The sequence below is a fragment of the Triticum aestivum genome, chromosome 1A (genome assembly GCF_018294505.1).
Source record: "Triticum aestivum cultivar Chinese Spring chromosome 1A, IWGSC CS RefSeq v2.1, whole genome shotgun sequence".
NCBI lineage: Eukaryota > Viridiplantae > Streptophyta > Magnoliopsida > Poales > Poaceae > Triticum > Triticum aestivum.
In genome coordinates this window covers 45,521,492-45,537,605 of record NC_057794.1, presented here as the reverse complement: position 1 = coordinate 45,537,605, position 16,114 = coordinate 45,521,492, and the positions used below count along the sequence as shown (strand labels likewise).

The 16,114-nt window shown below is 42.1% G+C and overlaps 1 protein-coding gene across 1 annotated transcript; it reads left to right on the top strand.

Moving 5' to 3' along the window:
• The first annotated feature begins 7,462 nt into the window (after positions 1 to 7,462).
• LOC123088928 (uncharacterized) lies at positions 7,463 to 8,230 on the top strand. The gene is made up of 2 exons (XM_044510931.1): positions 7,463 to 7,860; positions 8,026 to 8,230. The coding sequence occupies exons 1-2, from the start codon at positions 7,563 to 7,565 to the stop codon at positions 8,049 to 8,051; spliced, it is 324 nt and encodes a 107-aa protein (XP_044366866.1). The 5' UTR covers positions 7,463 to 7,562; the 3' UTR covers positions 8,052 to 8,230.
• The last annotated feature ends 7,884 nt before the right edge of the window (positions 8,231 to 16,114 follow it).

The following is a 16,114-nucleotide window of genomic DNA, read 5'->3' as shown; positions in this document are numbered from 1 at the left end:
CCTTGATTGCACCTGGGTGATGTAATGCTTTATTCATGTAATTGTGTGAAGTGGCGATTGTAAGCCAACTATGTATCTCTTTCCCTTATGTATTACATGGGTTGTGTGAAGATTACCTCACTTACGACATTGCTTTCAATGCGGTTATGCCTCTAAGTCGTGCTTCGACATGTGGGAGATATAGCCGCATCGAGGGCGTTACACTGCAAGAGCCGATGCTGTGACGGCCTTAAGCCGGGCTAAGGCATGGCTACCAGAGCTAGACACGTCCGAGGTAGCTAGTGGGTATCCAAGCTTGAAAGAAGATGGCACTCTGTTTGACCAGAAAGACTTTGCTGCCTGTGTGAATGAAATACATCCTCTGGCGGGTATGATTGTTGATGTAACAAATCTTTCAAAATATCAGTCGGCTTATGATACGGAGAATCAGAAGATTCCCACATCAGCTTATAAACTGATGGATCTGATCCCCCCAATCCGCAAGCATACTTTCGCCCCTGAAGTTGATCCGCCAAACTTATAGATGATGAAGTTGAATTCCAAGCCCTGCATGGCATTGATTGGTCATCAGCAAACTTCTAGACGACGGAGGAGGACGAAGAACCGTCGAAGGATGACCCAGAAGCTTCAAGCCATTAAGGTCAAGAAAATTGATCCGCTGGGTAGTTCATATATTTGATCTTCTGAAAAAACACTTAAACATTTGGGCTCGCCGAGCCATGTAATAATTTAGTTGAACTCTGATATGCCGTGGCATCATGCACGTTTTGTGTTACATAACATTGTTGAACTGCCAGTTGAACATATGCCACTTATGCATATGATATCATTAGGTAGGGCAGATTGTATTTCTTTGTTCTATGATATTTGATCATACTGCCGGCTCATTATACAAGTGCAATAAGGGTGACAACCCAAAAGATTGAGCATACAATGCTTTGTGCAAGTTGACATATACCGCCGGCTTAATACGTCATATGCAGCAAGGGGTAACATCCCAAAACTTAGAGCATAGCGCTTCCAAGTATATAAGATCATCATACACTAGCAAATTATAGTCCAAAGCCAGGCCTGGTTAATAAACACCAGGTAGTTTCATGTATGAAGCATAAGGCATCATAGCCCTCATCGGTTTTTAATCATGCATTAATATGTTCACAGGAGAGGAACCTCAAAAATGTTCAAATCAAATAACAAGAAATCAAGGCTTTCATAGGCAGCCAGGCCTAAAAATCAAGTGCTTTCAAGGGCCGCACAACCACTGAGTTAAACCTTCATACAAACCTTATAACCCGGACCTCACATAAACAATCGTCGTTTTAACTTTGACAAGTTTAGGGTTTGTATAAGATTGACTTGTCAAAAGTACGGCGGGTCGTTCCAGGATTACCTGGGCAGAGTAGCTGACTTAAAAAGGCAGGATAACCCAGGTTTTTAGGTGAATACACCTGGCTTCCAAGCCTGGCTTTTAAGCCTGTTACAAGGGTCGTAAAAACTCTCGTCCACTGAAAAAAGAGCCCCCAAGTAACATTTTATGTCAAGCATATAAGCAGGATCAACAAGGGTAGTCATAGCTATGCTAGATGAGCAGGAAGCCCCCAAGTGATATATTTCTGAGCTGTGCTCACCGGGTACCTATGTTTGAGTTGTGCCGTGCAACAAACTCTCTTTGGTCCCTGTAACTCGGCATCAAGCCTTTAAGTGATCATAGAAAGTAATTATAAAGACTCGGTTTCTGAGAAATGACACGATAGAGGCCCTGAATTATCAAGGATGTCGGCTTTATTATATTGAATATAATATATGCATTGTCAAAATATGTTCATCAGGAGAGCCGGTGGCTCGGGTATAGTAAGGCCGAAGATGAGCAATATTCCATGGCCGGCGAGTTTCCTCCTCCGACGTGCGTGAGTCCTTGTGGTCAAACATCGATAAGGTAGTATGACCCATTGTTCAGATTTTTGCGGACCACAAAGGGCCCTTCCCAAGGCGGGCATAGCTTGTGCATATCAGATTGATCCTGGATAAGCCGAAGTATCAAGTCACCTTCTTGAAAGGTTCTGGTTTTAACCTGGCGGCTGTAATAACGGGGATAGCTGACCAGAAAGGGCCCTTCCCAAGGCGGGGATAGCTTGTGCACATCTTGTTGGTATTTCGCCGAACGAGCCATCGGAAGATCATGCTCCTTATCTAACAGGTCAAGTTCATCCTGATGTGCTTTTTCATTGTCATCTTCAACATAAGCTGCCACACGGGGTGAGTCATGACGGATGTCACTAGGGAGAACCGCCTCTACTCCGTAAACCATGAAGAAAGGCGTGTAACACGTAGATCTGTTGGGGGTAGTATTGATACTCCATATTACTGATGGTAACTCCTCGACCCAACAACCCGGCGTCCTCTGCAAAGGAACTATAAGCCGGGGCTTGATGCCTCTCAGGATCTCTTGATTGGTTCTCTCATCTTGACCACTAGACTTGAGGTGAGCCACTGATGATAGGTCAAGCGGAATATGCTCACGTTGACAAAATTCTTTCATAGCACCCTTGGATAAATTAGTTCCATTATCAGTTATAATACCATGGGGAAAGCCGAAACAGAAAATCACCTTGTTGATAAATTGAACCGTTGTCGCCGTGTCACACTTGCCAACTGGCTCTGCTTCAACCCATTTTGTAAACTTGTCAACCGCCACCAAAAGGTGAGTCTTTTTATCTTTGGACCTTTTGAAAGGCCTAACCATATCAAGCCCCCAGACTGCAAATGGCCAAGCAATCGGAATCATCCTCAAATTTTGAGCCGGCACATGAGCTCGTCGTGAAAACTTCTGACAATCATCACATTTACTTACTAGATCCTCAGCATTAGCATGAGCCGTCAGCCAATAAAACCCATGATGGAAAGTTGTGGCTACGAGAGACTCAGAACCGGCATGATGACCACAATCTCCTTCATGAATCTCTCGTAAAATCTCACAGCCATCTTCAGGAGAAACACAACGTTGAAACGCCCCTGTGACACTGCGATGATGCAACTCTCCATTGACAATAGTCATTGACTTAGACCGCTGGGTTATCTGCCTGGACAAAGTTTCATCCTCGGGTAACTCGCCCCGGGTCATATAAGCCAAAATATGGAACCGTCCAGTCGGGAATAGCATGAAGAGCTGCCACCAATTGTGCTTTTGGGTCAGGAATAGCAAGATCCTCTTCTATAGGCAATTTGACAGAAAGGTTATGCAGAATATCAAGGAAAGTATTAGGTGGCACCAGCTTACGCTGAGACCCTAACCGTCTTAAAGCATCGGGTACCTCATTTTCCTGCAATCAACATGTTCAACTTGATAACCCTCGAAGTGACCTACGATAGCATCAACCTCTTAAAGATAAGCCGCCATGAGCGGATCCTTAGAGTCCCAAGTGTCAGAAACTTGCCGAGCTACCAGATCTGAGTCGCCGAAACACCTCACCCGGCTCAAGTTCATCTCCTTAGCCATATGAAGATCATGGAGCAAGGCCTCGTACTCAGCTTGATTTTTAGTACAAGGGAACATCAACCGAAGAACATAAGAAAATTTATCACCTCGTGGGGAAGTCAATACAACTCCAGCTCCCGAGCCTTCCAGCTGCCTAGATCCACCAAAACACATAACTCATAATACAAGTCATCTTCGAGCGTTAAGCATGCGGACCCTACGGGTTCGAGAACTATGTAGACATGACCCAGACACGTCTATGGTCAATAACCAATAGCGGAACCTGGATGCTCATATTGGTTTGTACATATTCTACGAAGATCTTTATCGGTCAAACTGCAATAACGACATATGTTATTCCTTTTGTCATCGGTATGTTACTGGCCCGAGATTTGATCGCCGGTATCCTCATACCTAGTTCAATCTCGCTACCGGCAAATGCCTTTACTCGTTCCGTAATGCATCATCCAATAACTAACTCATTAGTCACATTGCTTGCAAGGCTTATAGTGATGTGCACTACCGAGAGGGCCCAGAGATACCTCTTTGATACTTGGAGTGACAAATCCTAATCTCGATCTATGCCAACCCAACAAACACCTTCGAATACATCTGTAGATCATCTTTATAATCACCCAGTTACGTTTTGACATTTGATAGCACACAAGGTGTTCCTACAGTATTCGGGAGTTGCATAATCTAATAGTCAGAGGAATATGCATATGTCATGAAGAGAGCAATAGCAATAAAACTTAATGATCATAATGCTAAGCTAATGGATGGGTCTTGTACATCACATCATTCTCCTAATGATGTGATCTCGTTCATCAAATGGCAACACATGTCTATGGTCAGGAAACTTAACCATCTTTGATTAACGAGCTAGTCAAGTAGAGGCATACTAGGGACACTTTATTTTGTCTATGTATTCACACATGTATCAAGTTTCCCGTTAATACAATTCTAGCATGAATAATAAACATTTATCATGATATAAGGAAATATAAATAACAACTTTATTATTGCATCTAGGGCATACTTCCTTCATCTTCTTCACCCCCAACTCTAGCCATGTCCTATCCTATCGAACCAAGATCTGTTGCAAGCCTACTTCCAAGGAAACACATATATGCCAGTTCGGGCCTGGCATCTTGTGAAACTGGTTCCTTTAGTGCGTGGGATGTTCTGTTAACAACAAATACAAAAAAGAAAAAGAAAAAGCATCAAACAATTAGCAAAAAATCTTACACATATAAAAAGGATGAAAAACATTTGTGAGGAAAGAAAAATCAATAAAACAAGGAATTACTGTTGCTGCTTTGGAGCCCTCGCGAATGACAATGCCAAATCTCTGCTCGTTGTCACTCTCACAATGCGAATGGCAAATAGGGCACACCATTCTGCATGGGTAAAGAAAAAAGTTTAGAAGCTGAGCCATTTATAGTAAAAAAATAACACATTCTCACCAGCTCATAAAGCTGCAAAAAAGAAAAAGAACAAATGTTCATAATCCCAAACAAGGTAGTTCATCATTTTCTGAACAATAATGAATAAATAAAATTAGACATGGGGGTCACATAGCATTAAGAATACTGCTTCCTACCTTGAGATGTGTGGATACAAATGTTCAAACAAACCTTATCGGGGTCCTACTGTACACACCATCTTTGTCCAAAAACCAAAAATAAGAATCTGGACAAATAAAATGATATATAACTAGTAACTGGTACATGAGACATGCAAACTAGTAAACTGCATAGTATGTCATTTTGTAGTCATACTTTGCATATGGCAACATACATAGTTCAGGCAACGACACATATAGTACCTATGGTTTAGCCCATAAAAAAGCATACACAAACTACATTGATCGCGCACTCATAAAAATATAGTATTCAAAACATGATACTAGTTGCTATCATTGAGCAAAATAAAAAATTAGAGGCTAATGCAAGGTACAAACAAAAAACATCGCACGACATTAGTCCTCACCCATAACCTAACATATCTCATCTGAATGGTCGTTAAATCAATAAATATACAAATAAATCAAGAAGCACAATGCATAAGCTATGATTTACTAGGCAAACATTAACAGAGATATACTGACATGAAAAAAATGTGACAAAACATAGATCTAGAATGAAATAAAATGAACCTTGATTGATACAAATTGAAACTAGCTCTGATAAAAAATTACTTATCTATCAAACCCTACACGTAATCAAACCAAACTCGAGGGTTAAACCTCATTTCCTACCTACCAGACAAAAAACATGAACTAGAAAAACTAAAAAATGAACCAACCCCCACTGAATCTAGCAAAAACACTAAATGAAAATCTACTCCTGCTGAAAATAAAAATCCTATGAATCCACTGAATTACCTACACACACAAGCTATCCGGCCACCCATTGAATCTTGACTACTTAAAATCCCCTTGCTCCCTACATTCGAGTCGATTGGGAACAAACCCTAGGTACATGAAAAAACAAATAAAATGAGGTATGTATAAGTTGATTCGTTTGTGCGGTGCTTCTTTGTTTATGTTCGGCTCTTATCTTTTAAAAAAGGAAAGTTGTTGTAGACTGTTAGCAAAGTTGATTTTATCCCGACGCAAGTGATCCGAATGTTCACTAAGGCAAATCAGAAAAAAGAACACATGTATAAAGTTATGATACTGGACAATCCTTAACAAACATTATACTTACATGAAAAAATGGAACAACATGGATCTAGACTAAAATCTAAAATCAACCTTGACACTAAATCACCTGAACTGAAAAAAGGGCATAGACTGAATCTCTGCGCACTACCCAGTGACCCGCTGAATCTTGACCGACTGGAACCCCCCCTCCCAACATTTGGATATATTGATGAACAAATCCTAGATAGATGGATACACAACAAAATAGGGACGGTACTAATCTGTGAGGAACCCTACCCACATTTGGGTCGATTGCGGGACAAACCCTAGATTGATGAATGCACAAACAAAGAAGAGGGGATGGTGCTCAATCTATGAGCAAGAAACAATAACTGGACAAAAACAAAGAGGAAGAAAAAAATAAGAACAGGGCAAAAAACTTACTCCAATGGCGTCTCTCTCCCTTCTCGTTCTCCAGAGCCCCTAGAGGAGGCCGAAGAGGAATGGGAAATGGGCAAAATGAATGCGAGGGAGAAAATTACTCTGAGAGAGACAAACGGCCTACCAGCCCAACTATCGTGACAAACACCCGGGCCCGCTACTAGCATCAACCTGAAAATGGGCCGCGCAACACACAACAGTCGCGTGCGAATGCACTAACGGGACAAAAATAGGTTTGCGCGAATCTTGAAGATAGACGAGATCCAACGGCTCTAGACTTAGATGTGACGTAGTTATTTCACATCTAGATGTTAAATAGCAAAGCTGATATTATGATTGTAATGTTATAGCATGTAGATGTGTAATTAATATACAATTCTTTTTTTTGATGCAGTACCATACCTTCAAGATATATATAATTAATGTAATGTTGTAGCATGTAGATGTGTAATTAATGCACACGTTCATTTTTAGGTGCAGTACCACATCTTTCTATCTTCAAGATATATATAATTATTGTAGTATTATAGCATGTAGATGTGCAACTAATGGATATATTCATTTTTTATGCAGTACCATATCTTCAAGATATATCATATATAGTACAACTAATGTATGTATAATGTGTCGATGTGGAGTTAATATACACATTCATTGTTCGATGCTATTTCATATCTTCAAGGTATAGCATGTAGAGATAGAGTTAATGTGAACATTCATTATTTGATACAATATCGTATCTTCAAGATATAGAACTAATGTATTATGTAGCCTCTAGAGTGCAATTAATGTACATATTAATTGCTTGACATGGTGCCATAACTTCAAGATATAGAACTGATGCATGTGCCCATATCATCATCTCAAACAAGGCTATATAAACCAAGCCATAGCTAACGAAGTCATGTATCCCACACATTCACAGAGAAGCCACACAAACAATTATAACATCAAAGGGATAGAGAAGGCTCTAGTGTAGCAGATACAAAAGCCATAGTCATGGCAAAACTCATGTGCTTATGTTTCATCATCCTCACTATTGGGGTAGCCATGTCAGCTGACGAATGCGAGGGTGACCGACAGGCAATGATCAAGGAGTGTGCTAAGTATCAACAATGGCCAGCAAATCCGAAGCTAGATCCATCGGATGCATGTTGCGCCGTGTGGCAAAAGGCAAACATCCCATGCCTTTGCGCTGGTGTCACCAAGGAGAAAGAGAAGATATATTGTATGGAGAAGGTTGGCTACGTTGCCAATTTCTGCAAGAAGCCGTTCCCACATGGCTACAAGTGCGGAAGTAAGTGAAATATATTAAGGGAATTATGATGATCGGCATTGCATACATGCAGTTTTGATATTTGTTATTCTTTGGATTCACACGATTTAGATTTTAATTATGCATTTTTATATGCTTCTTGTCCTATTCTAATTATATGTTGGGTCAAATTGAATGGTCTTGCAGGTTACACATTCCCTCCTCTGGCGTAGTCACTCTAGTTTAGCTGTGGGAGGAGAAGTGTTGGCTTTTACATTCCATGTACCTGGCCTAACAATAACTTTCCTTTCAGATCTGTAATTCGTGAGGCTGTGCCAGAAAACTTTATGTTAAGAACTTTGTATGAGAACGTTTGTGAAACTAATAAAGCCTTCTCCTCAAATTTTCTAAATTATGTTTGTTCATATGTCATTTTTTGGTCCTACCAGAAAATATGCTCATGCGTTGCAACGGGGGAAAAACAATCAGATTATGCATATGTGGTAGAGATAAAAAGTCTGAAACATATGATAAGATGAGATTGGGACCTTTAAATTGCGATTTCATAAACTGCGTCTGAATCATGTCATGATGAGATAAGGAACTTCTAAAAAGTCATTTCAAAGGCTAAAAATGTGATGGTCTCATCACGACTTGATTTCCTAAGGCACCACAACAAAATATTTTCTGGCTGAGAAAACTGTATTGATGGACTCCACCTGAGCTAGACTAATGAATGATGTGTCTCTGCCTTCACCTAGGGTCACGGTGTTTACCCTGACTAGTAAAACTATAGTACCAAAATAGTATGGAGGCAAATTAGATATTTAATCATTTTCATATAGCTTACAAAAGCTAATCCGTAGAAAGTTTTGTCAATTTTTTTGGGTTCAACGTTGTGCAGAATATGGAAAGCTTTTTTTACGCGACTCGCTTGTACTAAATAAAATCATAAAACAACCTCTACATATTAAAAAAACCTCTATATAAGCAGGTTAGTTCTGTTCGTTATTTACAGACCTGCTTAATTTTTTTCGAACATTTTCTAAAAATTACATTTTTTTCAAATTCCCAAATATGTTTTGAATACATGATCATTTTTTTCTTAAATCATGAGTATTTTTGGCGAACATTTTTTCGAAATCATGATTTCTTTATAAATGCAAACATTTTTTCAAAATACTGGACATTTTATAATTTTCCAAACTTTTTTTGAGTTCATGAAAATTTTATGATTTTGAAAAAACAATGTGAATAGTTTTTTTAAATACTGGACATGTTATGACTTCCTAAACATTTTATGAATTCATGATCATTTTATGATTTCTCCAATAAAATCCTAAACTGACAACTTTTGGAAATCCCGAATTAATTTGAAGAAGGAAAAACAAAAACAAGAAAAAAACGGCCATGTCATGAGTCTTTTTTTGCGATATTTTTTCGAAATCATGATTTTTGAATAAATGCAATTTTTTTAAAAAAATACTGGACATTTTATGATTTTCCAAACATTTTTTGTACTCATGATAACTTTATGATCTCGCAAAAATTGTGCGAACAGTTTTTTAAAAGACTGGACATTTTATGATTTCCTGAACATTTTATCAATTAATGAACATTTACAATTTCTCAAATAAAATTCAAAACTGATAACTTTTTGCAATCCCGAATTAATTTGAAGAAGGAAAAACAGAAACAGGAAAAGAGAAAAGGGCAACATGGCCCGACCCATGAATGCGTGCGGGGTGGAGGAGGCATGCTCGCTGTCAAGAGAGAAAAGTAGAGGGAAAAAGGGTAGTACCTGGGATCAAACCCGGGTCTCCGGGGTGAAAGACAGTGGCTCTAGCCATTGCGCTACGCGTGTCCTTCTGATATATGTAAGGGTATCATTGTATAAGAGACGAATACGACGACGACAACTTTGAAAAAAATTGAATCGTTTTCTTCACTCATTGATGGCATTATGGCTAATTTATGCCAATTTCAGGGTAATTTTCTGCTGGAATTTTGTCTATTTTGGGCCTAGCCCAATAGCAGTTTCAGAAATTCCTAATAAATCCTAGAGGCCCACGCAGCCCATTTGTGCAAGGCAAGAGGTGGAACAAAAGTTTAGTCCCACATTGCTAGTTTAGAGGGAGTTGGACCTCTTTATAAGGGAGGTTCTTTCCCCACATGTATGAACATGAGAACAAGAGGGACATCCACGCGCGCTCCTCCTCTGCCGCCCGCCTCGCCTCGCCACGCCACGCCACGACGCGCCACATGTTGCGGGAATGAGCTAAACCGATGGTGCGCCTCTTCAGCCGCAGCCTGTTCGCTTCGTCTCCCTTCGTTGCTTCACCTCCCACCGCAGCCTCTTCGCGTGTATACGAAAGGTCACTCGGAAGCCCCCATCTCGGCTTGCTGCGTGCACCGCAGGTCGGGACAGTAGGCCTCCGAAACCGCACCTCTTTGAGTCCTGTACGGGAGAGAGGTGATAAGGTTTTTGGTGAGCGCTCTGCGCGACTACTGACTCCTTCGTCACGGATGCCCCAGACTCCGACGAACTACTTCCCCAACGACGATTACTTCCCCGACGTCGACAACCTCCTCGACGACATGGAGGACACCAACCCCAAGTCCAGTGCCTCTACTCCGGTTGCTATCTCGTACGTGTTCTTGTTTCTTCTGTTAGAGGTCCAATCACAGTTGCTTCTTCTAGTGTTTGCCCTAGACATGTTAGGTTCTACCTCATATATGCAGATATTATTTACCTTCTCTCTGTCAGAACGCATGACTTGTTTTATCTCTACTATATTAGTCATGCTTTATCTAGTATTTCTGTTAATAAAATCATTCGGTAAATTGCTCATATTTCCAACAATCCAAAAACCTTATTATAGGCAATTTACCCCAAGTGGTTTTGCTGCTTCCATGAGACCTCCTATGTTTGAGGGTATCCACTATAAGAGGTGGCGCGTGAGAGCAGTCTTATGGTTTCAAACCATGAGTTGCTATGACGCCACTCTTGGCAAACCTGAAGGAGAGCTTGATGCTCAACAGGCACAAGCTTTTCAGAAAATGGATACTCTGTTTAAGGCTGCTCTCTTGAGTGTTCTTGGTGAGAACATAGTTGATGCTTATGCGTCAATTGATAATGGAAAAGATATGTGGGATGCACTCGAGGCCAAGTTTGGGGTCTCGGATGCTGGCACTGAGCTGTACATCATGGAGCAATTCTATGATTACAGGATGACTGAAGAGCGCTCCGTGGTTGAGCAAGCTCATGAGATACAGTCATTTGCTAGAGAACTTGAGCACTTCAGTTGTATGCTACCGGACAAGTTTGTTGCCGGAGGTATCATCACTAAGCTTCCTCCTTCATGGAGGAACTTTGCTACCTTGCTGAAGCATAAGAGGCAGGAGTTTTCCGTCCCGGATCTCATTGGCACTCTTGATGTGGAAGAAAAGGCGAGAGCAAAGGACACACGTGCTCGAGGTATTGAGGGAGGATCTAGTGCCAATGTGGTACAGAAGCAGAACTTCCAGCCCCACAAGTTCAAGAACAAGGGCAAGTTTGATGGTAAAGCAAAGTTTGATGGGAAGAACAAGGCTGTGCAACACACGAACTTCAAGAAGAAGAATGGCAAGAAGAAAGGTGCTTGTCATGTGTGTGGGGATCCTGATCATTGGGCTCCTAGTTGCCCTAATCGCTATGACAAGCGTCATCCTGGGAAAGGCGGCAAGACCGCTAATGTTGTCATTGGAGACACTGACATGAAGGATGCTGGGTATGGTATATTTCCCACTATTCTTTCAGTATGTCATTCTCCTGACTGGTTGATTGACACGGGTGCTAATGTGCATGTATGCGGTGATATTTCCATGTTTTCGTCTTATCAGACCGCAGGGACTTCAACCGTGCTGATGGGCAACGGTTCAAGTGCTTCTGTTCGTGGTGTTGGCACGGTCGATCTGAAGTTTACTTCGGGGAAGATCGTGCGGCTGAAGAACGTGCATTATGTCCCCTCCGTCAATAAAAATCTTGTTAGCGGATCTCTTCTGTGTAGAGATGGCTACAAGCTTGTCTTTGAGTCGAATAAATTTGTAATATCCAAGTATGGAACCTTTGTTGGTAAAGGCTATGAGTCAGGAGGCTTGTTTCGTTTATCCTTATCAGACGTTTGCAATAAAGTTGTTAATCATATTTGCAACAATAGTGAATCCAAATGTGTGGCATTCACGTCTTTGTCATGTTAACTTTGGTTGCATGTCGCGACTAGCGAAGTTGAACTTAATCCCTAGTTTCACCACTGTCAAGGGATCTAAGTGTCAAGTGTGTGTGCAAGCTAAGCAACCTCGTAAGTCTCACACGACTGCGGAAATAAGAAATCTTGCACCACTAGAGCTCATACATTCAGATCTATGTGAAATGAATGGTGTGTTGACAAAAGGTGGAAAGAAATATTTCATGACGTTAATTGATGACTCCACTAGATACTGCCGTGTGTATCTTCTGAAATCTAAGGATGAGGCTTTGAACTTTTTCAAGATCTATAAAGCTGAAGTGGAAAACCAACTTGATCGAAAAATCAAGAGGCTTAGGTCCGACCGTGGTGGAGAGTATTTTTCCAATGAGTTTGATGCTTTTTGTGCGGAACATGGTATAATCCATGAGAGGACGCCTCCCTACTCACCTCAGTCAAATGGGGTGGCCGAAAGAAAGAACCGTACTCTAACTGATTTGGTTAACGCCATGTTAGACACATCGGGTCTCTCCAAGGCATGGTGGGGGGAGGCGATATTGACAGCATGTCATGTCCTGAACCGAGTCCCCACAAAGAACAAAGAGATAACTCCATTCGAGGAATGGGAGAAGAAAAGGTTAAAACTCTCTTATCTGCGAACATGGGGTTGTTTGGCGAAAGTCAATGTCCAATTCCAAAGAAGCGGAAGCTTGGACCAAAGACTGTGGATTGTGTTTTCCTGGGATATGCTTTTCATAGCATTGGCTATAGATTCTTGGTTGTAAAATCTGAGGTACCTGACATGCATGTCGGTACGATCATGGAGTCGAATGATGCGACTTTCTTTGAAGATATCTTTCCCATGAAGGATATGGCTACCTCATCTAATCAGGAGATGCCTAGTTCATCGAATCAGGAACCAGTTACAATTACCGAACCTGCCATTTCGATGGAACACTTTGAAAGTCCTGTGGAGGAGAACAATGAAGTTCCTACTAGGAGCAAGAGACAGAGGACTGCAAAGTCCTTTGGTGATGATTTTCTTGTGTATCTCATAGATGACACTCCCAGTTCTATTTCAGAGGCCTATGCATCTGAAGATGCTGACTACTGGAAGGAAGCGGTTCGTAGCGAGATGGATTCCATCTTGGCGAATGAAACTTGGGAGATAACTGATCGTCCTTATGGGTGCAAACCTATAGGATGCAAATGGGTATTCAAGAAGAAGCTTAGGCCTGATGGTACTATTGAAAAGTACAAGGCTCGGCTCGTGGCTAAGGGTTATACCCAAAAGGAAGGTGAAGACTTCTTTGATACTTACTCACCTGTGGCTCGACTGACCACTATTCGAGTTCTACTTTCACTAGCTGCCTCGCATGGTCTTCTCGTTCATCAAATGGATGTTAAGACTGCTTTCCTAAATGGAGAGTTGGACGAGGAAATTTATATGGAACAACCAGATGGGTTTGTACTAGATGGTCAGGAAGGGAAAGTGTGCAAGTTGCTGAAGTCTTTGTATGGACTTAAGCAAGCACCCAAACAGTGGCATGAGAAGTTTGAAAGAACTTTAACAGCTGCAGGCTTTGTTGTGAACGAAGCTGACAAATGTGTGTACTATCGCCATGGTGGGGGCGAGGGAGTTATCCTGTGCTTGTATGTTGATGACATACTGATTTTCGGAACAAATCTGAATGTTATTAAGGAGGTCAAGGATTTCCTATCTCGTTGTTTTGAGATGAAGGATTTAGGAGTGGCTGATGTCATTCTGAACATCAAGTTGTTGAGAGACGATGATGGTGGGATTACATTGCTTCAATCTCACTATGTGGAAAAGATCTTGAGTCGCTTTGGCTATAGTGACTGCAAGCCCTCTCCAACACCATATGATGCTAGTGTGTTGCTTCGAAAGAATCGAAGAATTGCTAGAGACCAATTGAAGTATTCTCAGATTATTGGCTCGCTTATGTACTTAGCCAGTGCTACAAGACCTGACATCTCTTTTGCTGTTAGCAAACTGAGTCGGTTTGTTTCAAAACCAGGAGATGTGCATTGGAAAGCTCTAGAGAGAGTTTTGCGTTATTTGAAAGGCACTGCAAATTATGGAATTCACTACACCGGGCATCCAAAGGTGCTTGAAGGGTATAGTGACTCAAACTGGATCTCAGATGCTGATGAGATAAAGGCCACGAGCGGTTATGTATTCACTCATGGAGGTGGCGCTGTTTCTTGGAAGTCTTGCAAGCAGACCATCTTAACGAGGTCAACAATGGAAGCAGAACTCACAGCACTAGATACAGCTACGGTTGAAGCAGATTGGCTTCGCCGGCTCTTGAATGACTTGCCGGTTGTTGAGAAACCTGTACCGGGTGTCCTTATGAACTGCGACAATCAAACTGTGATCACGAAAGTGAGCAGTTCAAAGGATAACATGAAGTCATCAAGACACGTTCAGAGAAGGTTAAAGTCTGTCAGGAAAATGAAAAACTCCGGAGTTATTGCATTGGATTATATCCAAACGTCTAAAAATCTGGCAGATCCTTTTACTAAGGGTCTATCACGTAATGTGATAGATAATGCATCGAGGGAGATGGGTATGAGACCCACAATATGAGTTGTTCACAGTGGTAACCTATTCTTTGTGATCGGAGATCCCGTGAATTAGATGTGGAAGACAAGCTGTTGGTCAACTGAGAGGAGAGTATCCTTACTATTCACAATACCACTCCATGAAGATGCAATACTCTCCTAATCTGCATGGCAGGTTGATGTATATCTTAATGTGTTCTAAGTGGCTTATTTAAGCAGAGATGTTATCCTGCAGAACATCTTTTGAAGAACACACCTATATGAGTCTGATTGTCGAACGTCGCAATCTATGAGAGTAGGGTTCTCTCTAGTAAACTCATGAAAGGTCACGGAGTATGACGCATAAGCTCCACCCGCGGGGAAGACCCACGGTAGCCACGTATCGGTCAAGGCTTTATGTGAAGCTAGATTCGCAGAAAACTTGCAGTTCAAGGCCCAGTCCACTGTTCAAGTTTCTTACTAGTGTAGCATAGATTTCTAGGTGGAAGTTCAGCTTAACAATCTCCACTGCAGTACCGGTATATAAAACAGTGTTTTGGAACCAAAGGCAAATTTTTGTGTGCCTCTGGGATCTGGTGGGGGATTGCTGGAATTTTGTCTATTTTGGGCCTAGCCCAATAGCAGTTTCAGAAATTCCTAATAAATCCTAGAGGCCCAAGTGGCCCATTTGTGCAAGGCAAGAGGTGGAACAAAAGTTTAGTCCCACAATGCTAGTTTAGAGGGAGTTGGACCTATTTATAAGGGAGGTTCTTTCCCCACATGTATGAGCATGAGAACAAGAGGGACATCCATGCGCGCTCCTCCTCCGCCGCCCGCCTCGCCACGCCACGCCTCGTCACGACGCGCCGCGGGTTGCGGGAATGAGTCGAGCCGATCTCTAAATTTTTGCCACGCACAACGGGTATACGAAAGGTCACGTGGGAGTTGAAACATTTTTCTATAGTGGACACTGAATTCCAACGGCGCGCCTCTTCGGCCGCTGCCTGTTCGCTTCGTCTACCTTCGTTGCTTCACCTCCCGCCGCATCCTCTTAGCGTCCTTCTCCTGTGCCTATATAAGAGAGGTCGCTCCTCTCCAGAGTGACACACCAGAAGATACCGTTCCTCTCCCCACAAAGTTCCTGAGCACTGTGCTGCTGCTATGATCTTCCCCATCCCGGCTTGCGGCGTGCACCGCAGGTCGGGACAGCAGGCCTCCGAAACCGCACCTTTTGAGTCTTGTACGGGAGAAGGGTGATAAGGTTTTTGGGGAGCGCTCAGCACGACTACTGGCTGCTTCATCACGGACGATCCGATCGCCGATGACTACTTCCCCGACGACGTCTTCTTCCTCGACGTCCACGACCTCCTCGACGACATGGCAGGCAAGGACACCGACCCCAAGTCCAACGCTTCTGCTGCTGTTGTCCCGTACGTGTTCTTGTCTTTCCTGTTTAAGGTTCTGCCGCAGTTCCTTGTTCTAGTCCTTGTCCTACACATGTTAGG